Consider the following 23,299-nt stretch of genomic DNA (forward strand, 5'->3'; position numbering starts at 1 on the left):
TATAATTTAATGACTATTTTCTCTTTTAAATTGAAAGTATGGGTAAAAGGCTGTGTTTACCTGTTTCATCACAGTATTCAAGGCCTCGATATTTAGCAGTCAATATTCATTTATTAAAAGAACAAATGAATGTAATCATAATCTTGAGAACTTAAAATTTACAACAAAACATTACTCTATCAAAATTAATGTTCTCGAATAAAAAAGGCAACAACTCTTTAGAGATAACATTGGCTTCATTTAAAAAGATTTCTCCAGTAAAAGATTAACAAAGCACACCTGTAGAGCAATGGCCAATCGAATGAGATCAATAACCACTTCTTCATTGGCCAATTCAATAGTGATAAGAGCAAGAGAAGTATAAAGTAGCTCATAGTTTTTCTGGACATTGTCTTCCTCTTTACAGCCTAAGTATATGTGCCTATATAGCTGCTGTCCATTCTGAAAGACAAGAAAAAGATAATTTTGCTTAAGATGTAATAAGAGCAGATTTCCCATGCAAATAACCTTCTACAAAGTAACTAATCTTATTTTATACCCTAATGTGAAATTTTCATCAAACCAAGTAGTCAAATTGTATTGCAATGATTAATATCACAAATATATATTCTACAACTACAAACTAAGATTAAAATTGAAAATAAATCTTATGAAAAAACATGAAGAAACAGTTCCACAGTAAATAATAAAAATTCTTTTAGTAATTATTTGGGGGAAAAAGCAAATTATGGATTGATTTGAGGAAAATGTGAAATGAATAGCAGAATTCTGGGAGATACCACTGTAACACAGCATTGGCAATAATAAAGCACATTTTGATGAGGGGAAAGGACTCTGGCTTTCTTGTTTTGAGAACAATCCCATGCTGTGGCATAGGGGCTCTTCAGGAAATAGCATGTAGGTGCTCCTATACTTTGGAATGAATCTCCAAAGATGAGTCTAAAGCCTATTTATATGAGGAGGTTGCAGTAACTCCACAGAGATGACTCCCCTAATCCAGACCTACGTATGTTGATTAAAATATTATCCTAAATATGTCACTAAAAGACATAAAAGCCTTTCCTATCTAAACTATTCCTGGGATAGATGTAACTTCCAAGTGAGAGCTAAAAGAAATATGAGGGTGTTTCCCATTTCCAGTCACTGTGTGGTAAATTAGGCTCACTTGGGGATCTAGCCCTCAAACCTAACTGTAAGCCAGAACACAGGAAAAATGGAATGGCCACCATGTTTCTGCCTCCCCTGGTATGATGGAACTGGCCAGTGGCCCATCAGTGTTTCTAAAGTATATGGTTCCCCAGGTGACTGTAATACGTGGACAGTGCTAAGAACACTAGAGGCTACTCTCCCATGTGCAATGACTACAGCTCCAGCCTCTTTCTCAAGGGATTTGTCAGACTGATAATTTGGGATGACCTGCTGAGCAAGAACAACACAGACTCTTCTGGAGTCAGCCTGCCTGTCATGCAATGCTCTGATCTGTTCTTTAACTTACACTAAGGTCCCATTCTGGTAGCAAGGTCTGTTTTTTTCCAGCTTTGACAGTCACTGACTATGTAAGTCTGTTTAATTTGGGTACAGTGTTTGATACATCTTTCTGGGGTTCCAAAAATGCAGCTGTGCTCAAGCATCCCACTAGAATCCTTTATTCTGAAGTTGGTATTAGGTTTTAACCTTTCTCAATCCTTAGTTTCTCTGTTTTTTTCTCAAATGGTTCAATACTTGGGTGGAAAAGAGGGTCTAATGTGGTAGACTCTCTAAATTCTAAGATTGCTCTTGAAACCTATGGTTCCTAAACATCATTCACAAATATTACAGCAGTGTTTACATTCATGGCAGTTCAGGTCTCAGGTCTCCTAAGTAATTCAATATTTTTTTAATCATCTACTACATGACCACCATATAAGATAAAAATAAGATTTGGCAATAAGTACTATAAAAATGTATTCTAATTAGGTGTAATGACTTCATGAAGTGGATTGGCATTATCTAGTGAGTCTGAAGAATGCATAATCTACTACTTAGGAATTCCTCTCATACAGACCTTAAAAAAATGAGAATTATATACAGCTTACTACACACACTGCCATGTTTACAACCGCACAAATTATAACACCCCAACTGGAAACAGTTCAAATGTCCGCCAACAAAAGAACAGATATCTTCTGTATTTGTATCAAAAATACTACTAAAGCTATACACTTGGATAGAGCAAAATGAAAAAAAAAAACCCCTACACATTAAAGAATATACAATATACTGCTCCTTTCACACAAAATACAAAAACAGATAAAACTCAATAATAATTGTCTAAAACATCAAAGCAGGGATTACCTGTGGGGAGAGGATAGACTTATGAAGACAAGAAATGTGGGATACTTTTGTTTAAACTTGTTCACTTGAAAATAATTAAAATAATGACTATATTTTATAACTAATAATAAAATGTTCCTTTTCCTACATTAACAAAAAGAGCTTTCACATGGCAAGGAGCTATATGATGAGTTCACAGTGGGAGCAGCTGTTTTCTCTAAAAGCTTCACAAGGAGATGAGACGACAACATTCCCTGATGTAAACTGTAAGGGACCTGTCCTGGGACCAACTTTCAAACAGATTCAATGTCTAAGATGTCTGAGACCTGTCCTGGGACCATCTTTCAAACAGATTCAATGTCTAAGATGTCCCTAAAACATGCAGATGAACCAGTTTTAGGCTGGGTGGGGACCAGCAAAACAGCTGCCTGAACACATTGTGCTGCTCTGTGGTGCACTGCATGTGGTAAACGGAAAGATGCTCTTACAGAGGGACATTGTCCTATCCTGTGGCTTTAGAATCACATTGTTTTTCTTTGGATTGTTGCAGAAATTTTACCAAGTAAAATTTCATTTGAAAATCAATCGTTTTTACAAATGAGTAAGAAAATAAATGTAAAAGGACACCAAACTATGAAAATAAAAAATTTTACAAAGAAAGAAATGTGAAGAGATTACATCTAAAGAAAAAGATTGCATTAGGAATGGTTTACCCTAATGGTAACAAATGCTTAGCCGGTAAGTTATTTGTGTTATAAAACAGAGGGATAATTGAATCTGAAAACAGGTTAAGCATTCAAAATTTAACACAGTTAAATCACAGCCCTTCAAAATTAGTTGAGAAGCACAATTAATCACAGAGAGGTATTACTTCTATGTTGTCATAACAGATAAGCTAAAATCCAGACTTAATTTTCAGGATTGTTTAAGGTTGTCATATTACAGCATAAACTGAGCTTTCAAAATTCATTATATTAGTCATGATTACAAGTTCCTCAGTTATGTGAAACAATTTCTTTTATTAACTGAGTCACATAAAGATATATGTTTTTAAGAAGTTGAAAGGAGTTAAATGTCTCAGTCTAGTTCTAGTTTTTAAGTCCATAGTACAGCCAAACTTAAAGAATTAATTTTATTCAAAGGATGAGACTGATTTAAGAAGTGATATTTTATAAATTACTTTTCCAATGAAGTTTTAAACTGTGAAGGTATTAACTTGACACATAACAATCAAAAGTACTCTTAGGGCCAGTAACATTAAGGATGATGGCAGGGAGAAAGGACAGTCTACTAAAGAGGCAAAGGAGCACACGGATTAGATTGGTCTTTGCAAGTGTCTCCCATCTCTGCACCTCTAAACACAGGGCCCTCTTACTCACTAAGATCAGAGGCATCTGTGTGCATCTCTCAACATGAAGCTCAGTGTCAGCCAAATATTAGGTGACCAAGCTCTGGATAACTAGAAACTATGTAGAGAGCTTTCTCAAAACACTAAATGACCTTGGCATCATTTTCTAAATTTGGACATTTCTAACAGACATACAGAATTTATTTTTTCATCATAGAAATCTAGCCAGATAAGACTTATTAAGGGCAGAGACCCTACCTAACTCATCTTTATATCTCAAATGCTGTGTAGAATACAATCTAACAAATAGTAAGCATTCATTATAGTTATTCATTCAATGAAGACAGCCATTTTCAAAAACTTGAAGCTCTTTATAAAAGAGCCACTAAAAGTGGGTTCATGTGTGTGTTTTGGGTAGGGGAGAACAGGGCAGTAATTTCTCTCAAAATAATGTTGAAGCAGCCTAACAACCCACAGTTCACACACAGGCTAGAAGAGACACTGCAGGACTGCCAGGGCCATGGAAGGAGGCTGAAGTTGAAGCATGAGGTCTTTAAACTCTAAGTTCAGGGGGTTCATTTTAAGGTAAGAAATCAACATAAAACAGCTAAAAATTCAAATGACTATAACTTATAGCATACATTTTATTTTTAGAAGATGATCTTACCTTTTTCATGAAACTTGTGTCTTGTCTACAAATTTTTTCTCTTTTTATCTTTAGGTCAGCTACATCTGGTATTATTCTAGAGACAATGTATTATTTTTAATTAACAGTACATTTGGTTACAATATCATGTCTTACATGGAAAACTATATTTAAGCTCAGGAATATGAACTATTTAATATTCATTTCAATAAGCATTTTAAATATGCCTATCTGAAATGATACTACTGAATTATCAAGTTTAATTAAGAAATGCATAATCTTGACTGCTTGTCATTGCTAAATTTAAAGCAAAACTACAAAGTAAAAATAAAATCCACTTAACTAGATATGGCTAGTAGATGAGAACTCTGAAAAGTGTATTAAAATCCACACCAATTTAAAAAACTGAAAATTCTACATTAAAAAAAATCACAACACTTAAGTAACATATTAATTCAGAGTAAAAGCATTATGTAGCTCATTTCAACATGACACATCACCTGATCCCTCGAAGCTTTGCCCTATTGTCATGGCGATCCATGAGATTGTGCATTACTTCCAAGACTAACTGCCTCAGTTCATAATCTTCCATGAGAGATGGTGATAACAAAGGATCCAGAAATGACCCTGGCAGTGCAGTAACAATCGTCTTGGCTTTGTAACCAGAGGTTACCTATTCATAGAGAAGAAAATAAAAAAATGAAAAATATTTGTCAAGAATCTTTCTTTGGTAAAGTTCTCACATTATTTTCTAAAATCATACATTTAGGGAAATAGAAAGTATGGATATAAGCCTAAAGGAAAGATATAAAGAAAGTTTATAAGGGGATGAAGGATTTTACTGAATGTACAAAAACATCTTTCATAAGAATAAAATAATAATTTACCATTTGCTAGGCACAATTCTAAGCATTATATACGTATTAACTTTGTCTTCACCACATCCCTGTAAGATAGGCTCAATATATCTCGATATTACAAAAGGAATTTAAAGTTAAGAATATACAGAATACATAGTCAGTACGAAACAGACGAATATAAGGAGACCAGGAGGCAAATAGTAAAGACAAGAACTGCAAATTTTAAATTTAAGTTTGTCAATTATTTTTTTATTTTAAATAAAGAAGTTGGTTATATATAATATCCCCCAACTCTGAAAAGCTATACTTCATTAGTTACTTGATTTGATGTTTATGAGAGCATCAATACCTTCTAAAGCATAATTACCTGTGGAATTTGTTTAATATAAAGATCTCAGAAACAAATAAAATTTCAGGTGGATAATTTCAACTTATTTTCAGGATTTTAAGCATATATGGAACATTTAACATTTGTATTTGGGCACTTATTAATGAGGTAAAGTTGACTTTATTAATTAGTAGGGAAATCAATAGGACAATTTTCTTCCTATCTAGAAAAATTAAAAATACTCCATGCCTCACACCACTTATCTAAACATGACAAGACAAATTTCAAATATTTTTGTAAAAATGCTAAAACAAATGAGTTTATATCATCAGAATAGGCAAAGAGTTCTTAAACCAGACACAAATAAAAGGGGAAAACCCATAGAAAAGAACTGATAATCTAGCTATATTACAATTTAAAACTTCTGCAAGCCAAACAACAAATAATTAAAAATGAAACAGGAAGATATTTCATACGTATCCTAGATGTGAGATATTTTCTTTAAAAATGGGGCCTCGATTTCTAGAATAAATTTGAAGGATAGTATTTGGAAGGACACACATTTCAAACAACCAGTACCTACTATATCCATGGCATTATGCTAGGTGCACGTGAAATCAAACATGAGTGCAACTGCTATAAAGTAACCACAACATCTCCCATTTGGGGTATATATTTCCTTTTCGGCTATCTACTGCCACTCCAAATTTCAAATGACAAATTGTCATTTTTATGATTTGCTTTCCCAACAAGAAGAAAATGTTTGGACAGTATGTAGAAAATAGCACAACATGTAAAAGGAACTTGGGGTTTCCAAGTCCAGGATCTACCTTTTAGCTCACTGACCGCAGTGAACCTCAAGTCCTTCCACACAAAGTCTCTTAGCCTAGGCAACTCCATCTGTGAAACAGCAAGAGTTCTGCCCACTTTGATTCATCAGAATGAAGGTCAAAGAAAATAATAGAAGAATATCAGTGCAAAGCACAGAATTTTAAAAAATGAAGAGCTTAATATTTAGGTACACAAACCACACCAAAAAAGTAGTCACATTTTCTTATTAAATAAGAAATTACACAATGTGAAATTATTCCTTTAATCTTTCCCATGCTTTGAGGGTAAGTGTGTGTCCTTCACCTGCATGAAGCACCTTACCATAAGCAAAGATCTCAGCAACATTATCTGAATTCGTCTGGTTCCCAAATCCCTAAAATATACAAAATGCTTGTATCATTAATGCTAATTAATATTCACATTACTTCATTTCCTTTAGTATATTTCACAATTCTAAACTTCACTCTTATAAGCTAACTAGATTTTATTTTTATAATAGCTTAAGGTGAGTCTCACTTTATGTACTAAAATACATTTCATATGAATTAAAACAATTATATGTAAAAAAATTTAAAAAAATAGGTTAACTGGCTCTCAAAGGAAACAAGTTCATGCATGTGATGGAATGAAAATTAAATCATATGAGTACACAATTAGGTGAACCCAATGGTACTGAAAAATCACATATAAACCCCAAATTATCCCACAAATATGAATTATGATTGCATGTTAAAGTTTTAGGAGATACAAATGCTAACTATCTTCTTTGAGCATTACACAAGTGTATAAATCTATCAAATTATCACATTACCCCATGAATATGTTCAAATACTTTTTAAAGAAAATTATATTTCTTTATTTGATTCATATTTCTTTGACCATAAATTAATAACCCTTTGTCTATTTGCTAATTCTCTTTTAAATTATCTGCTCTTACCTGTTTATTATTTAAGAAACTATCATATTCATCTACCATATTTATACTAAATATTTTCTCCAATTTATACTCTTTTAAAATTATTTTGAGGAGATAACTTCATTGAAACCTGCGGCTACAGGTGTGTAATCCCCTAGCCTTCCCTCTCCACACATCGGAGAAACCTTAAGGGCCCGTCCCAGCTCTCCCGTGAGCGCGATAGCCAGACCGAGGGAATCAGAAGTGGCGCGGGACCCGCGGCGTGGAACTCCCGGCTACCGCCCCCACCAGTGCTGACAACTGAGGTCTCTTGCACCAGCTACCAGGGGCGTGGCTACCGGAGGGCAAGTAAAATTCGCTGAGGATTCTCAGCCCCAAGCTCTACAAACTTAGGGTCTGAGGGAATGGCAAACAGGGAGAGTGTGCCCAGTTGTTCATGAAAACAAGGCTCCCGGGAGCAGCAGACCTGGCATGTAGCCAGTATTGTGGTGAGCGTCACTGGTGAGAGGGGCCTGGCTAGAGGAAAAGTGGGGAAGTGACTAGACACAAGAGGAAGCCCTAGGCACTCAGGATTGGAGACTCGCCCAGTCTGGGAGGAGGAGCTGCTGCACAGTGATTGGTTCCCGCATATTGACAGGAGAAGCTTGGCCTGGTGGGCACAGCTCCACCTACTGGAAGAGAAGTTAATCAAACTCTAAAGACTGCATTTATTAGTTTTTTTTTTCTTTTTTTTTGATTTGGTTTTTTTTTTCCCATTTTCACTTTTCTTTCTTGTTGTTTTTTAAATTTTATTTTTTTTAATTTTTTCTTCTAATTTTAATTTTTATTTTTTTATTATTTTTTTTTTAAATTTTTTTCTTTTTTTATTTCCTATTTTTTTTTCTTCTTTTGTCTTTTCATTTCTTTTCAATTTTCTTTTTCCCCCTTCCTTGAATTCTACCTGTTTACTCTCATTCTCTTTAGTGACTTCTTCCCTTCCCTTTTAATACCTTTCCTACCAAGCATCAAATAAATTTATAGGAGTAAACAGTAACTCAGCAGTCAAACAGAACAAGAAGTAACATGAGCAGCATGCAAAGGCAAGGAAGAAAAGGAGTACAAACAATGCAGGACAGCCTAAATATTCAGGAGGACCTAGAGTCATCAGAAAAATGGTCATATAAAGAACTCAAGGAACACCTTAGACAGATGGAATGGAACCTTAAAGAGGATATGAGACAGCAAATTCAAACAGTGAAAGAACACATTGAAAACAAATTACATAAACAGATAAAAGAAGAAGTTAAGCATCTTTATCAGGAGATAGAGATTATAAAAAAAATCAAACAATAATCCTAGAAATGAAGGAAACTATAAACCAAATTAAAAAATCAACTGAGAGTATCACTAACAGAGTGGAGCAAGTAGAAGCCAGAACGTCAGATAATGAAGACAAAATATATCATCTTGAAAAGAGTCTAGCCAACTCAGAAAGGCAGGTAAAAAATCACGAGAAAATCATCGAGGAGATATGGGATAACATAAAAAAACCAAACTTAAAGAGTCATCAGGATAGAGGAAGGTATAGAGATTCAAACCAAGGGAATGAGTAACCTGCTGAATGAAATAATTACAGAAAACTTTCCAGAAATAAAAAAGGAAACAGATATACAAATTGTAGATGCATACAGGACACCCGAGTATACAAAATCACAGTACACCAACGCCAAGACACATTGTTATGAAGATATCCAATATACAGAACAAAGAGAAAATATTAAAAGCTACAAGAGAAAGGAGGCAGATTACATTCAGGGGTAAACCAATAAGGTTAACAATGGATTTTTTATCACAGACGCTAAAAGCAAGAAGGTCATGGAACAATGTATTTCAAACACTGAAAGACAATGGATGCCAACCAAGAATTCTGTATCCAGCAAAATTAAGCTTCAGGTATGACAACGAAATAAAAATCTTTCATGATAAACAAAAGTTAAAAGAATATGCAGCCAGAAAACCAGGATTGCAAAGCATCTTGTGCAAAACACTACACGAGGAAGAAATGAAAAACAATAACCAAAACCATCAGTGGGAAGTGCCTCGGTAAAGACAGAGGGCGGGGGGGGGGGGGAAGATAAGCATGGAGAAACAAACTAAATTTTAAAAAAAAAGGATAAATAATCAAACATGGCTGGAAGTACAAACCATATATCAATAGTAACTCTAAATGTTAATGGCTTAAACTCTCCAATAAAGCGACATAGGCTGGTATCATGGATTAAAAAAACAAATCCAACAATATGCTGCCTCCAGGAGACACATCTGATTGGAAAAGACATACACAGGCTGAAGGTGAAAGGATGGGAAAAAATATACCACGCACACGGTCCTTGTAAGCAAGCAGGGGTGGCCATCCTCATATCGAATAAAATCGACTTCAAGACTAAGTTAATCAAAAGGGATAAGGAAGGACATTATATACTGTTAAAAGGAACCATTCACCAACAAGACATAACAATTATCAATATTTATGCACCAAATAATGGTGCTGCAACGTTCATAAAACAAATTCTCCTCAAGTTCAAGAATCAAATAGACCACAACACAATAATTATGGGTGACTTCAACACACCTCTCTCACCATTGGACAGATCCTCCAAACAAAAGTTGAATAAAGAAACTATAGAACTCAATAGCATAATCAATAACCTAGACGTAACTGACATATATAGAATATATCAACCATCATCAAGTGGATATACTTTTTTCTCAGCAGCACATGGATCCTTCTCAAAAACAGACCATATATTATGCCATAGGGCAACCCTCAGTAAATATAAAGGGGTGGAGATAATACCATGCATTTTATCTGATCATAATGGAATGAAATTGGAAATCAATGATAAAAGAAGGAAGGAAAAATCCTACATCACATGGAAAATGAACAATATGTTACTGAATGATCAATGGGTTACAGAAGACATAAAGGAGGAAATCAAAAAATTCTTAGAGATAAATGAAAATACAGACACAACATATTGGAATCTATGGGACACAAAGAAAGCAGTTTTAAGAGGGAAATTCATTGCCTAGAGGTCATTCCTCAAAAAAAGAAAAAACCAACAAATAAATGAGCGCACACTTCATCTCAAAGCCCTAGAAAAGGAAGAGCAAAACAACAGCAAATGTAGCAGAAGGCAAGAAATAATTAAAATCAGAGCAGAAATCAATGAAATTGAAACAAAAGAAAATATTGAAAAAATTAACAAGACTAAAAGTTGGTTCTTCGAAAAAATAAATAAGATCGACAGACCTTTAGCCATGCTAACGAAGAGAAGAAGAGAGAGAACTCAAATTACTAACATACGGGATGAAAAAGGCAATATCACAACAGATGCTACAGAAATACAGAAGACAATTAGAAATTACTTTGAAAACCTATATTCCAATTAAATAGAAGATAGTGAAGACATAGATAAATTTCTTAAGTCATATGATTTGCCCAGACTGAGTCAGGAGGATACACACAATTGGAACAGACCAATATCAATGGATAAAATTGAAGAAGCAATCAAAAGACTACCAACCAAGAAAAGCCAAGGACCAGATGGGTATACAGCGGGCTTTTACAAAACCTTTAAAGAAGAATTAATACCAATACTTTTCAAGTTATTTCAGGAAACAGAAAAAGAGGGAGCTCTTCCAAATTCATTCTATAAGCCCAACATCACCCTGATTCCGAAACCAGACAAAGACACCTCAAAGAAAGAAAACTACAGACCAATATCTCTAATGAACCTAGATGCAGAAATCCTCAATAAAATTCTGGCGAATCGAATACAAAAACACATCAAAAAAATTGTGCACCATGATCAAGTAGGATTAATCCCTGGGATGCAAGGATGGTTCAATATAGGGAAATCAATAAATGTTATTCACCACATCAATAGACTTAAAGATAAGAACCATATGATCATCTCAATAGATGCAGAAAAAGCATTCGACAAAGTACAGCATCCCTTTATGTTCAAAACATTAAAAAAACTAGGGATAACAGGAACTTACCTCGACATTGTAAAGGCTATCTATGCTAAGCCTCAGGCTAGCATCATTCTGAATGGAAAAAAATTGAAGGCATTCCCTCTAAAATCTGGAACAAGACAGGGATGCCCTCTATCACCACTTCTATTCAATATAGTTCTCGAAACACTGGCCAGAGCAATTAGACAGACGAAAGAAATTAAAGGCATAAAAATAGGAAAAGAAGAACTTAAATGATCACTATTTGCGGATGACATGATTCTATACCTAGAAGACCCAAAAGGGTCTACAAAGAAACTACTAGAACTAATAAATGAATTCAGCAAAGTGGCAGGATATAAAATCAACACGCTTAAATCAAAGGCATTTCTGTATATCAGCGACAAAACTGCTGAAACGGAAATGAGGAAAAACACTCCATTCACAATATCCTCAAAAAAAAAAAAAATACTTGGGAATCAACCTAACAAAAGAGGTGAAAGATTTATACAATGAAAACTACAGAACCCTAAAGAGAGAAGTAGAAGAAGATCTTAGAAGATGGAAAAATATACCCTGTTCATGGATAGGCAGAACTAACATTATCAAAATGGCGATATTACCAAAAGTTCTCTATAGGTTCAATGCAATGCCAATCAAAATCCCAACGGCATTTCTTGTAGGATAGCATCTTCAACAAATGGTGTTGGGAAAACTGGAAATCCATATGCAACAAAATGAAACTGAATCCCTTTCTCTCGCCATGCACAAAAGTTAACTCAAAATGGATCAAGGAGCTTGATATCAAATCAGAGACTCTGCATCTGATAGAAGAAAAAGTTGGCTCCGATCTACATATTGTGGGGTCAGGCTCCAAATTCCTTAATAGGACACCCATAGCACAAGAGTTAATAACAAGAATCAACAAATGGGACTTACTTAAACTAAAAAGTTTTTTCTCAGCAAGAGAAACAATAAGAGAGGTAAATAGGGAGCCTACATCATGGGAACAAATTTTTACTCCTCACACTTCAGACAGAGCCCTAATATCCAGAGTATACAAAGAACTCAAAAAATTAGACAATAAGATAACAAATAACCCAATCAACAAATGGGCCAAGGACCTGAACAGACACTTCTCAGAGGAGGGTATACAATCAATCAACAAGTACATGAAAAAATGCTCACCATCTCTAGCAGTCAGAGAAATGCAAATCAAAACCACCCTAAGATACCATCTCACTCCAGTAAGATTGGCAGCCACTATGAAGTCAAACAACAACAAGTGCTGGCGAGGATGTGGAGAAAAGGGTACACTTGTATATTGCTGGTGGGACTGCAAATTGGTGTGGCCAATTTGGAAAGCAGTATGGAGATTCCTGGGAAAGCTGGGAATGGAACCACCATTTGACCCAGCTATTGCCTTTCCCGGACTATTCCCTGAAGACCTTAAAAGAGCGTACTACAGGGATACTGCCACATCGATGTTCATAGCAGCACAATTCGCAATAGCTAGACTGTGGAACCAACCCAGATGCCCTTCAAAAGATGAATGGATAAAAAAAATGTGGCATCTATACACAATGGAGCACTACGCAGCAATAAAAAATGACAAAATCATAGAATTTGCAGGGAAATGGATGGCACTAGAGCAGATTATGCTTAGTGAAGCTAGCCAATCCCTAAAAAACAAATACCAAATGTCTTCTTTGATATAATGAGAGCAACTATGAACTGAGCAGGGAGGAAGAGCAGGAAGAAAAGATTAACATTAAACAGAGACATGAGATGGGAGGGAAAGGGAGAGAAAAGGGAAATTGCATGGAAATGAAGGGAGACCCTCATTGCTATACAAAATTACATATAAGAGGTTGTGAGGGGAATGGGAAAATAAACAAGGAGAGAAATGAATTACAGTAGATGGGGTGGAGAGAGAAGATGTGAGGGAAGGGGAGGGGGGATAGTAGGGGATAGGAAAGGTAGAAGAATACAACAGTTACTAATAGGGCATTATGTAAAATTGTGGATGTGTAACCGACGTGATTCTGCAATCTGCATTTGGGATAAAAATTGGGAGTTCATAACCCACTTCAATCTAATGTATGAAATATGATATGTCAAGAGCTTTGTAATGTTGTGAACAACCAATAAAAAAATAAATAAATAAATTAATTAATTAATTAAAAAAATAAGATAAAATAAAATTCATTTTATATAAAGTTGCAGTGCAAGCAATATTAACCCATGAACATTACCTTTGGAAAAGGATCATTATTTTATTTCTTGCTTAGGGGTATGGTAAGGTGTTAGCTTAAAAAAAAAAAGATTTTTGTACTTTCTATATGTTTATATGTTATAGTTCAAAATGTTTACTTGAGACCATCTAAATCTCTTGCTCTTTTTCCTTAGAGCACATTTGTGGTTACAATCTGAATAGCAACCTACTAAAATTAATAGTAGAAAATTCTAGAGTTAAATTTGTTTTATTAAAAAGTATTTTTTAAATGTATCTTTTATGTGATTTAGTTTTACATGATTACTTCAATTCTAAATTCCCAAATGGAGGATATTGAGATATAATAGAGGAAAAATGACTTGCAGTATTAATTAAGGTAGGCAAAGTTATGATGTAGTAACAAAGTTTCCTCCCCTCCACACATACTTCAGCCCTGCTACCAAATTTCAATGGATTAAAATAATAAAAATTTATTTCTAACACTTATCACAGTCTAATTAGGTATTTGACAGGTGGCCTTCCACATTCAAGGATCTAGCCTCCTTCTATCTAATGACTCACATTTCCTCTAGCACCTCCAGTACCTCCTGGATCCTACAAAAAAAGAACGGAGAAAGCACACTTGGCCCCAAGATGACATATACCTTCTAGTCATGTAATAAGAATTAGTAACCTGGTCCAGTAAAACACAATGGGCTGGGAAATGTAGTAAGTTATACTGAAGAAGAGCAAACATGTTTTGTGAGCTGCCAGATACCTGATACATATGGAACTAGAGTCAGATCATTGAGATGTTTAGCAAGGAAATAGCAATTAAAAAAAAATTATTTTAATTGTACCTATTCGTGGGGTCTAGGGTAATAATTTGAGATATATATATATATATATATAGTATAATGATCAAATCAGGGTAGTTAACATTTCCATCTACCTAAACATTTAAAAAAACTCTTGATTAGCACTTAATGATATACATACTTACGAGGTACAGTATAATCATTTTCTTATTAAATTAAAAAAAAACAGTCACAAACTAAAGCTTAATAAGCATGCTATCAAATCACATGCTATATAGTAAGGGAATAAAATAGATCTTTAATATCAATTTTGGTTATATAGTTGCAGGAAGAAGTCAACATTCCTCACATACTGACAATTTTTAAAATTTTTACAGAAAACCTGAAGCTTTAGTTCATATATGGATGCATATACACAATGCCTAAGCTAATCAAGACTTTTATTTAGTTAATAAAGACATAGAAAATTGAAGCTGAAAAATGATTCTAAAGCGATATAAATGTTGACTTAATATTTTCTAAATCAAAGATGAAATGTAACTGGAGATTAAGTTAAAATTTACAGTCTAAGAACATACCCTAGTTGACTGATATCCAAAGTATGAGTGGACGTTCCAAACACAGGAACTTTCCCCATAATGAACATCATGATTTCTGACCTCTGATAATCTGGTAGGTTACTTCCAAAAAATCCTACAAAAATATTAAGATAAATGTTACAAATTACAAAGCTATTTTTTCTATATAATAAAGAATTATACTTTTAACCAAAGCTTTCTATATGTGATAAAACAATGGTTGTCTTAAAGCTAGATAACAATAAAGCTATTACAATTTCAGATGTCCAAAATCATGTCTAACACAAAGATATATATGATGGATTAATACTTCCATAAAATGATAAATACCTGAAAGTCTTTTATGTGTAATTAGTAGTGGCAAACATCAGTGAGCTTAAATGATAGGAGTGTTAGAAAAAGGACAAAAAATGTTGACTAGTATCTGATGAAACTTGTTCAAATACTGTGAGCCCCAATTTTTGTTCAATAGGCAAGTCCACAATTAGGCCACATTTTAGTAAAGAAGTTACTACTCTGGTTTTCCTAAGATTACCCAAACATTCAGTTACTACTCTGGTTTTCCTAGGATTACCCAAACATTCTAAAAAGTCATTAAAATGTGTCAGGTTTTACAGTTTAACCTTGTGAGTTATTTCAATGCACATAATTTAACATGTTTAAAGAAATAAATATTTAGCTGATTTACTTGTAATTTTTTTTCAGGCACTCTTGGGTTTTGAGGATATTTTACATTTTTCTGATGTAGCTTTTGATGGTTTACTTCTTGGACATAAAAGATTTACAAGGTTTTTCAATTATTCACACTTCAAATTTTCTCATTTCTCTTAAGATCAGAACAGATATCAAATCATGGTTAGTTTTGTTCTTTTCTTAAAATTCAGCATAATCATTAAGAATAAATTGGTTCTTCAGTTTAACTCCTTAGCTTCTATTATTGCAATTAATAATATATTTATAAAAAGTCAAAGCATTCTATTCATCATTGTGAAAGGTCATCAATGAACTTGCTCCAGGTAAGCTGCTTTTTTTTTTTTTAAACTTTCCAGCCCCTTAAATATGATATACTCCTAATCACTGCAGCAAACTGGATTTTCTGTGCCCAACATGTCAATCATTACCACCTGACATAACATAGCCTGCACTTGTGTTTACTACAGCATCAGACTGATTATAGTACTACTAAATACTTAAAAAGAGGTAAAAAGCACTGTTACACCTCCCTGCATCCAGGTTCAACCTCATCCAGCTGAGGTTCAACCATCATTAATTTACGGTTGAACCTCAGCTTTTCAAAAAGTATGGAATGGTTTCCTCTAATTTAGTGGTTACCAAATTTTGCTACCTATTAAAATTAAGTGGGGAGCTTTTAAAATGCTAATGTTCAGGTTATATACCAATTTAACTAAGTCAGAATATATAGGTGTGGGAGTCCAGGCATCTGTTATTTCTTTAAAATCCTAAGGTAATTTTAATGTAGAGCTAGTTTTAAAAACTAGTGCCTTAAGGGGAAAAGCTTCCTCTTCTTTTCCAAGAACATGTTCAAAGGGTTCAGTATGTCTGTTAATTAGATACAGTAAGACTTAAAGAACTGACAAAAATCATAGTAAGATAAAAATTCAACTATTTCATGCTTTACAAGTTTTTTCTTTTGCCTTAAAATTGAGCAGGAACCTCCAATATGATCAAAAGTAAGGACAGAATCTTCAAAAACTTCTCACCCTATTTGTGTTGGACTACTGAACAGAAATGTTAATGGGCCCAGAAAGAAAGAACAGAGCAAGGAGATTTGTTTTTGATTATTTTAATAGAAAGATGGGTTTGGCAAAGAGCCTCACCCAAAGTGCAAAAGTTACAAGAGTCCAGACCAAGGTCCATTTGGGACAGACACATCCTAAGATCCAAGAGCTACCAGAATACTCACAAATTCTAAAGGAAAATATGAAGGAAATCAGAGGTCTGATTTTTTAAAAAGAAATTTTACTCACTGTGCAATATTGCCATTTCTTTTCCATGTTATTCTGAATGTGTTTTATCATAGAAATAATGAGTCTGCTATATATATTTTATAATAAATACTTGATAAACAATACATTATTCTAGGTGACAACACTAACATTAATTAGAAGTTACTAAAGCAATACATTAGCTGATTAGATATATTATCTTAGAATATAAAATATAATATCCACTAAGATATGACATCTTAGTGGAGCCTAGAACTCAGCATCTAGCTTGTGGTGTCTAACACTATTCCCCATTTAAAAGGAATCATGGCTCCTTGGAAAAATACCAAACTGCAGGTCTGACACAGGAAATACAAAATTAGCTGGAGACAGCTTACCAAATAACACAGTACTCAAAAATTGGGAAGATGCTTAAAGAACAAAGAACACAGCCTAATGGGGCACCCATTGTCCAAACCTGGGATAATATCTGAGCACCAAAATCACTAAGTACCATAATAAATTATAAACATAAAATATCCATATAAGTAATAAATCAATGCATTTCTACATACATACAAAGGTAAAAAAGGGGGCTCTTGCTTACACTAGAATATTGGAAGTGAGGGAGGGAGTGCTAAAGTTTCAATCCAAAATTTTGCAGCCATCATGATAAAACAGTAATCACAAATGGATGAAAAATGTGCAGAGAAGGTTAAGAGCAGAATATCCGCATGATCTAAAAATGACTTCCCAGATTGCTTATATTTGCATAAATTATTATTTGAAAAAATTGACTGTATGGTACAGAAATAAGATGACACCCTGATTGATAAAATTAACATTATCAACGAAGAGCAATCCATTATGCACCTCTGGTGAGCCACTCTAAGAAAAACATATCACTTTATGCTGTATTCTAGAAGGAATGAACTAACTGATTTTATTGATGTTGATGATTTTACCCTGGTTATATTAAAAAAATAAATCTTTATTCTTTGGAAAAATACACTGAAAAATTCAGTGGCAAATTGCTATAGTGTGGTTTAGGAAAAAACATATAGGTGTATATGTGTTTATTTTTTACACAAACCACACTGAGTGAGAGGAGAGGGATAGGTGGGGAGCAAATGAAAAAGAAAATGGCATAAAATGTTAACATTTTATGAATCTGTGTAAAAGATATACAGTGTTCTTTGTCCCGTTCTTAGGCTTGCTTTTCCCAAATAAAAAGGTTTTAGAAATATAAGCTATCATTCATCATGGACAAGTACGTTCCTTATGTGAGAGCTTTTTAAACCACTGTTGTACATGATAGTTTTGAAAAGTGAAATGTACTCACCTATTGTTTGGATGATGGCATTCTGCACAATCTTCTCATCATTGTCCTTAGAACTTGCATTTAAGGTGACACTGCCTACTGATCCCCCTTGCAAATCATTTGCTTCAAATTCAACACTAAGACGAAGATGTTTCAATAGGGTATTAAAGACTTCCAGCACCGTCGGCCCTGTGAAAGAACATCTATGTGAGCAGATGCACTTTCCCAGTATTATTTATATTCAAAAGCAATTCTCGTATTTCTCAATAGATTTTTTTGGTAATTTCCGTTTTTAACGTTTTTACTGGTGCATTATAATTACATATAATAGTAGATTCATTATGCCATATTCATTCATGCACATAACATAATTTGATCATTTTAATTCCCTAGTACTTTCCCTATTTCTCCCCTCCTCCTTCCCCCTGATCCACTTGCTACTCTCCCTTCAATTATTATTATTACCTCACTTAGTGCATTAAAATTATAAACATAAGTGGTTTTCATTGTGGTCTATTCATCCATGGACAGAGCATACTTTGGTAGCTGTTGTTCCCCAGCATTTCCCAAGTCCTTCCCTATGCCCTCCCTCTGGATCCCTCTCCCCTACTCTATTGGTTTCCCTTCTGTATTCATTAGTCCCCCTTTCTTACGGTTATTTTTTATACACTTTAAAATACATAATAACTATGTAATTATGAAATAACCAATTTATTTTTTTACAAGTACATGAGAAATATCTAAATAATAAAGTCTCTTAATTATGCCAACCAACATTTACTGGGCATCAATGAGCAACTCACTGAATCTCTTGTATAATCTGCATAAAATATGGAGCCAAAAACTTATCCTCTATCTACTGTGTACTGAGACATTATTTTTCTCAAAGTAATGTGTACTAGGACAATATTTAACTTGATTGATGGGTCAGAATCCATAAAACTATGATAATATACCTATATAATACAAAAGATTTATTTTGCATCTTTGAGACTTAAAAAACTTCCCTTAATTATGAGTCAGAATTTATCAGATGCAAGTAAACTGACTTTTTTCCCATTAATAATTTCCATGATTCTCTATCACATTATATTTTAACTAGGGGTTCCCTTTTTGCTTCCTATCAATTATAAGTATCTCTAGAAAGGTAGCCATGACTAAATGCTTTTTCAAATGTAGAAAGCCCAGCACACACTACCCTCCAAAGAGTAGATGTCGATTAGTGTGATGATTCAATATATTGTGTTTCATTACCTATTTAAAATTAAATATCTTGCCAATTTGGCAACTTGCTTTCATCTTTTTAAGATAAATAATGAAAGGTCTATATCCAAAATATTCACCTTTATTCAGCACTGAAAGAATATTAGAATATTTCAATAGCTAATATATTTCTACTTTGATTTTGAATCAAAGTAACTACTATCAGATTCTCCTTCTAATTTCTCTATTTGTATATCATGGATTCTTCCATTTTGCTAATCATTGTACATGAAGCATCATGATCTTTGATTCGTTACTTCTCTTTACCTACGGTAAGTCAGTTATCAAGTTCTATATTTTCATTTCTCTGCTGCTATTCATGAGTGGGTTCTTCCCCTATTGCCTTCAACAATGCCAGAAACTTATTTCTAAATATTTTGCTGCTAGATGAATTATCCTATATAACATCTCTGATAAAGATTAGAGAAAATCTTTAAAGCAATTTATCAATTGTAGAACTTCATCCATATTCTGGCTGCAATTTAACTTAAAAGGTAGTTCTCTGACTCCTTCCCAACTAACATCACACATTCTAGCAAAACTTTGCTCATGCCAATCCATTTTCCCCTCCCTTCTCTTTGAACCCTGGTATCTCATGATACATAATTGAAGACTGCTTGTATTAGATCGTTAGGTGGAGTTGTCTAACTATAAGTAAACTACAGTCTGAATATCCTTTACCCAAAATATTTGGGACCAAAAATGTTTGGGATTTCAGAATTTTTTAGATTATGGATTATCCACATATATATTATGGTATCTTAGGAATGGGACACCGAAGCTAAACAGAAAATTGGGTCTCATGTAGACCTTGTACATAGAGGCCGAAGATAATTTCTTGTGGTAGTTTTAGTGCTCCTGAATTTTGGGTGTGACCTGTCATATGCTGTTAATTGTGGGATTTTCCATGTGTGCCAATATGTTGGCACTCAGAAAAGTTTTGGACTTTGTGGAGCATTTCAGATTTTCAAATTTTGTATGAGGTTGTCTGACCTGTTACCACTTTTTCTTAATCTGTATTCTCCCAATGTTCAATACACAGGTGATATAAATAAAAACCTTTTATTAAAAGAGACTGATTTGGAGGTAAATGCTTTAGTGTGCTCTACTTCAATCTAAGAATAATGATATGAACCCCAAATTTCAAAAGAAATTGCGATACATATAAAAATGTGTGGAGATATTCTTAAAGAGCATTTCAGATACTGCTATACCTACTGAAAGAACATTTGGAATAGATTAATGAATATTTTTATTTTATTCTTTTCTGTCACTCACCTATGGAACCTTTAGCAGCAATGGCGACAGCCTCTAACAGAACCTGAATAATACCTGCTCGAACACGTGGAGAATCTTTCTTACAAGCATCAAGATGTCCTAGAATTTCCTGGATCACATGGTGAGAATACTGAGCCTAAAAGGAAACCACAGAGTACAAAAATATAAATAAGCACATACATCCTAGTGGGTTGTGTAAGAATGAAAATCCACGTACACTTGAATAGACAGTTACAGGGGACTGGTGCTTACATTATTAGATAAGGTGGAGCATTAAAAACCATTCCTTTTAAGAATAAATAGGGATACCAGAAAATACTTAAGATATACTGAGTGAAAAAGCAATATACACAATCCCATCTGTTGTTTTTGGCAGTGCTAGGGATCAAATCCAGGGCTTGCACATGCTAAGCAAGTGCTCTACCACTGAGTCACACCTTCAACTTTCAATCTGATAGATATTACATATCATTACTACTCTTTTTTTAAATATATATTTTTTAGTTGTAGTTGGACACAATATATTTATTATTTATTTATTTTTATGCGGTGCTGAGGATCAAACCAGCACCTCACCTAGGCTAGCACTCCACCACTGAGCCACAATCCCAACCCCTCATTACTACTCTTCAATTGATACCTCTTGAGCTAATATATTACCATAACACTGAGCATAGCAAAAATGATAATGACAAATGGCATTTGATCATTTATTCAGAAGAAACCAGATTTTGGATACTTTCCTAAGCACTTTTATATGTACTGTTTGCATAAACAGCACTAGGAGTTAGGTTCAACTCAGTTATTCTGCACAATTCACACTACAAATGAGTTAGATTGTAGTAACTTGCTGAAAGTCATGCAGAAATCTAAGGAATGGTTGAAAAATACATTCTCGCCTGATTTCAGAGCCCTGCTCTTAATCACCCCTTATTATCTTCAGCTAATCAATTTGGTATAAAACTGTTAAACAACTATTTTCCCTTATTTCCCACGTATATGCTACTGTATTTCAAACTATTTTTATGAAATCCTTTTAGGATAAATCCTGCTTTAGGCTGAGTACTGTTTTGAAAGAGGTTAAAATATTATCTAATAATGACAGATACCTAACATCAATTTTGTGACACAGGAAATTAGCATCTATATGTAAAGGATAATATAAACAATCTATCAGAAGTTTTAATGATACTAAGATAATGCTATTAATTGGAAATTCATCTTTTGGAGTACACTGCGATATAATTGTTGATTAATGGGCTTTATACGTGTTGTAATTAAAGCTATCTCTAAAGCAATGATAGGAATAGAAGTTGCTTTCTGAACATTTAATCAACAATTAATGAGTCTCAGTTTTTAAAAACTTTGTAATTAAGCTTATTAATTTGCTTTTTCTTCTTGCAAAGAAGAACTGTATTAGGAACTAAATATGAATAAAGGAGGGTGAATAAATGAGAAATATAAGGCTAGGAAAGACCAGAACAGCCTTACATTACATCCACTGATTGCATGCACTGATTACTTCTCATCTACTATATTAAAATTAAATTTTAAAAGACTATTGTCCATCCCTATGTAAACTACCTTTATTACAACTTTCATTTAATAAAAACCTATTTTATGCTAGGCATGTGATATCAATCTCAGCAGTTAATTTAGACCACAGTTCTGGAATAAAGTGATCAGAATTTGAAGCCTGATTTCAGTTTTTAACTGTATCCCTAAATGAGTTACTTGACCTCTCTGAAGGTCAATTTTCTGACCTGTAAAATAGGGATAATATTCAGCGGGTAAAAAAGACTAAATGAGATTAAAGCATGTAAGTTAGCACAGACAGCACTTGATAAATGGTAGCTTCAATTAGAATTTAAAAACCACTTAGTGTACTCATTAAAAATTTTTTCTGAGATGAAAAATAGAGCTCAGAGAAGTTAAAATAAATTTTCCAAGTCCACATAGAAAGTAAACATCACATACAGGATGAAAATCCTGCTGTAACATATATTAAAATATGTTCTGCTTCTAATGACTTTATCTACTTTAAAGCAATGATGACTTTTTAGAATATTAAAAATGTAAATAGTAGGCTGGGTGTGGTGGTGTTCGCCTATAATCCCAGTGGCTCAAAAGGCTGAGGCAGAAGGATCACTAGTTCTAAGCCAGCCTCATCAATTTAGCAAGACAATAAGCAACTCAGTGAGACCCTGTCTCAAAATAAAAAATAACAAGGGCTGGTGATGTAGCTCAGAGGTTAAATGCCCCTGGGTTCAATCCCCAGTACCAAAAAACAACAAGGAAGGAAGGAAGGAAGGAAGGAAGGAAGGAAGGAAGGAAGGAAGGAGGGAGGGAGGGAGGGAGAAAGGGAAGGAGGGAAGGAGGGAGGGAAGGAAGGAGGGAAGGAGGGAGGGAAGGAAGGAGGGAAGGAGGGAGGGAAGGAAGGAAGGAAGGAAGGAAGGAAGGAAGGAAGGAAGGAAGGAAGGAAGGTTGGTTGGTTTTTTTCATCATAGCAAATAAGAAACTAAGTGGTAAATGAAAATAGATAAAATACTAAATGAAGAATATTTTATTCCTACAGTTATTCTACTTCTATTCAATGATGTGTTTATTTATACAGAACCAAAATTACTTAAAATATAATA

General features: G+C 34.0%; 1 protein-coding gene across 3 annotated transcripts in view; it reads right to left on the reverse strand.

Annotated features, from left to right (window-relative positions):
• Efr3a (EFR3 homolog A) overlaps nucleotides 1-23,299 on the reverse strand; it is a 90,605-nt gene that overhangs the window by 17,662 nt on the left and 49,644 nt on the right. For 2 of the 3 annotated variants that reach the window (XM_077800546.1, XM_077800547.1), the window contains exons 9-16: nucleotides 20,661-20,796; nucleotides 18,141-18,308; nucleotides 14,853-14,967; nucleotides 14,039-14,071; nucleotides 6,648-6,699; nucleotides 4,808-4,980; nucleotides 4,329-4,404; nucleotides 280-441 (exon numbers count right to left, since the gene is read on the reverse strand). In XM_077800546.1, the coding sequence (XP_077656672.1) occupies nucleotides 280-441; nucleotides 4,329-4,404; nucleotides 4,808-4,980; nucleotides 6,648-6,699; nucleotides 14,039-14,071; nucleotides 14,853-14,967; nucleotides 18,141-18,308; nucleotides 20,661-20,796 (915 nt within the window). The remainder of the gene's footprint in view (nucleotides 1-279; nucleotides 442-4,328; nucleotides 4,405-4,807; nucleotides 4,981-6,647; nucleotides 6,700-14,038; nucleotides 14,072-14,852; nucleotides 14,968-18,140; nucleotides 18,309-20,660; nucleotides 20,797-23,299) is intronic. The other variant, XM_026407171.2, reaches the window with a different exon arrangement.

Source organism: Urocitellus parryii, chromosome 7 (assembly GCF_045843805.1).
Source record: "Urocitellus parryii isolate mUroPar1 chromosome 7, mUroPar1.hap1, whole genome shotgun sequence".
NCBI lineage: Eukaryota > Metazoa > Chordata > Mammalia > Rodentia > Sciuridae > Urocitellus > Urocitellus parryii.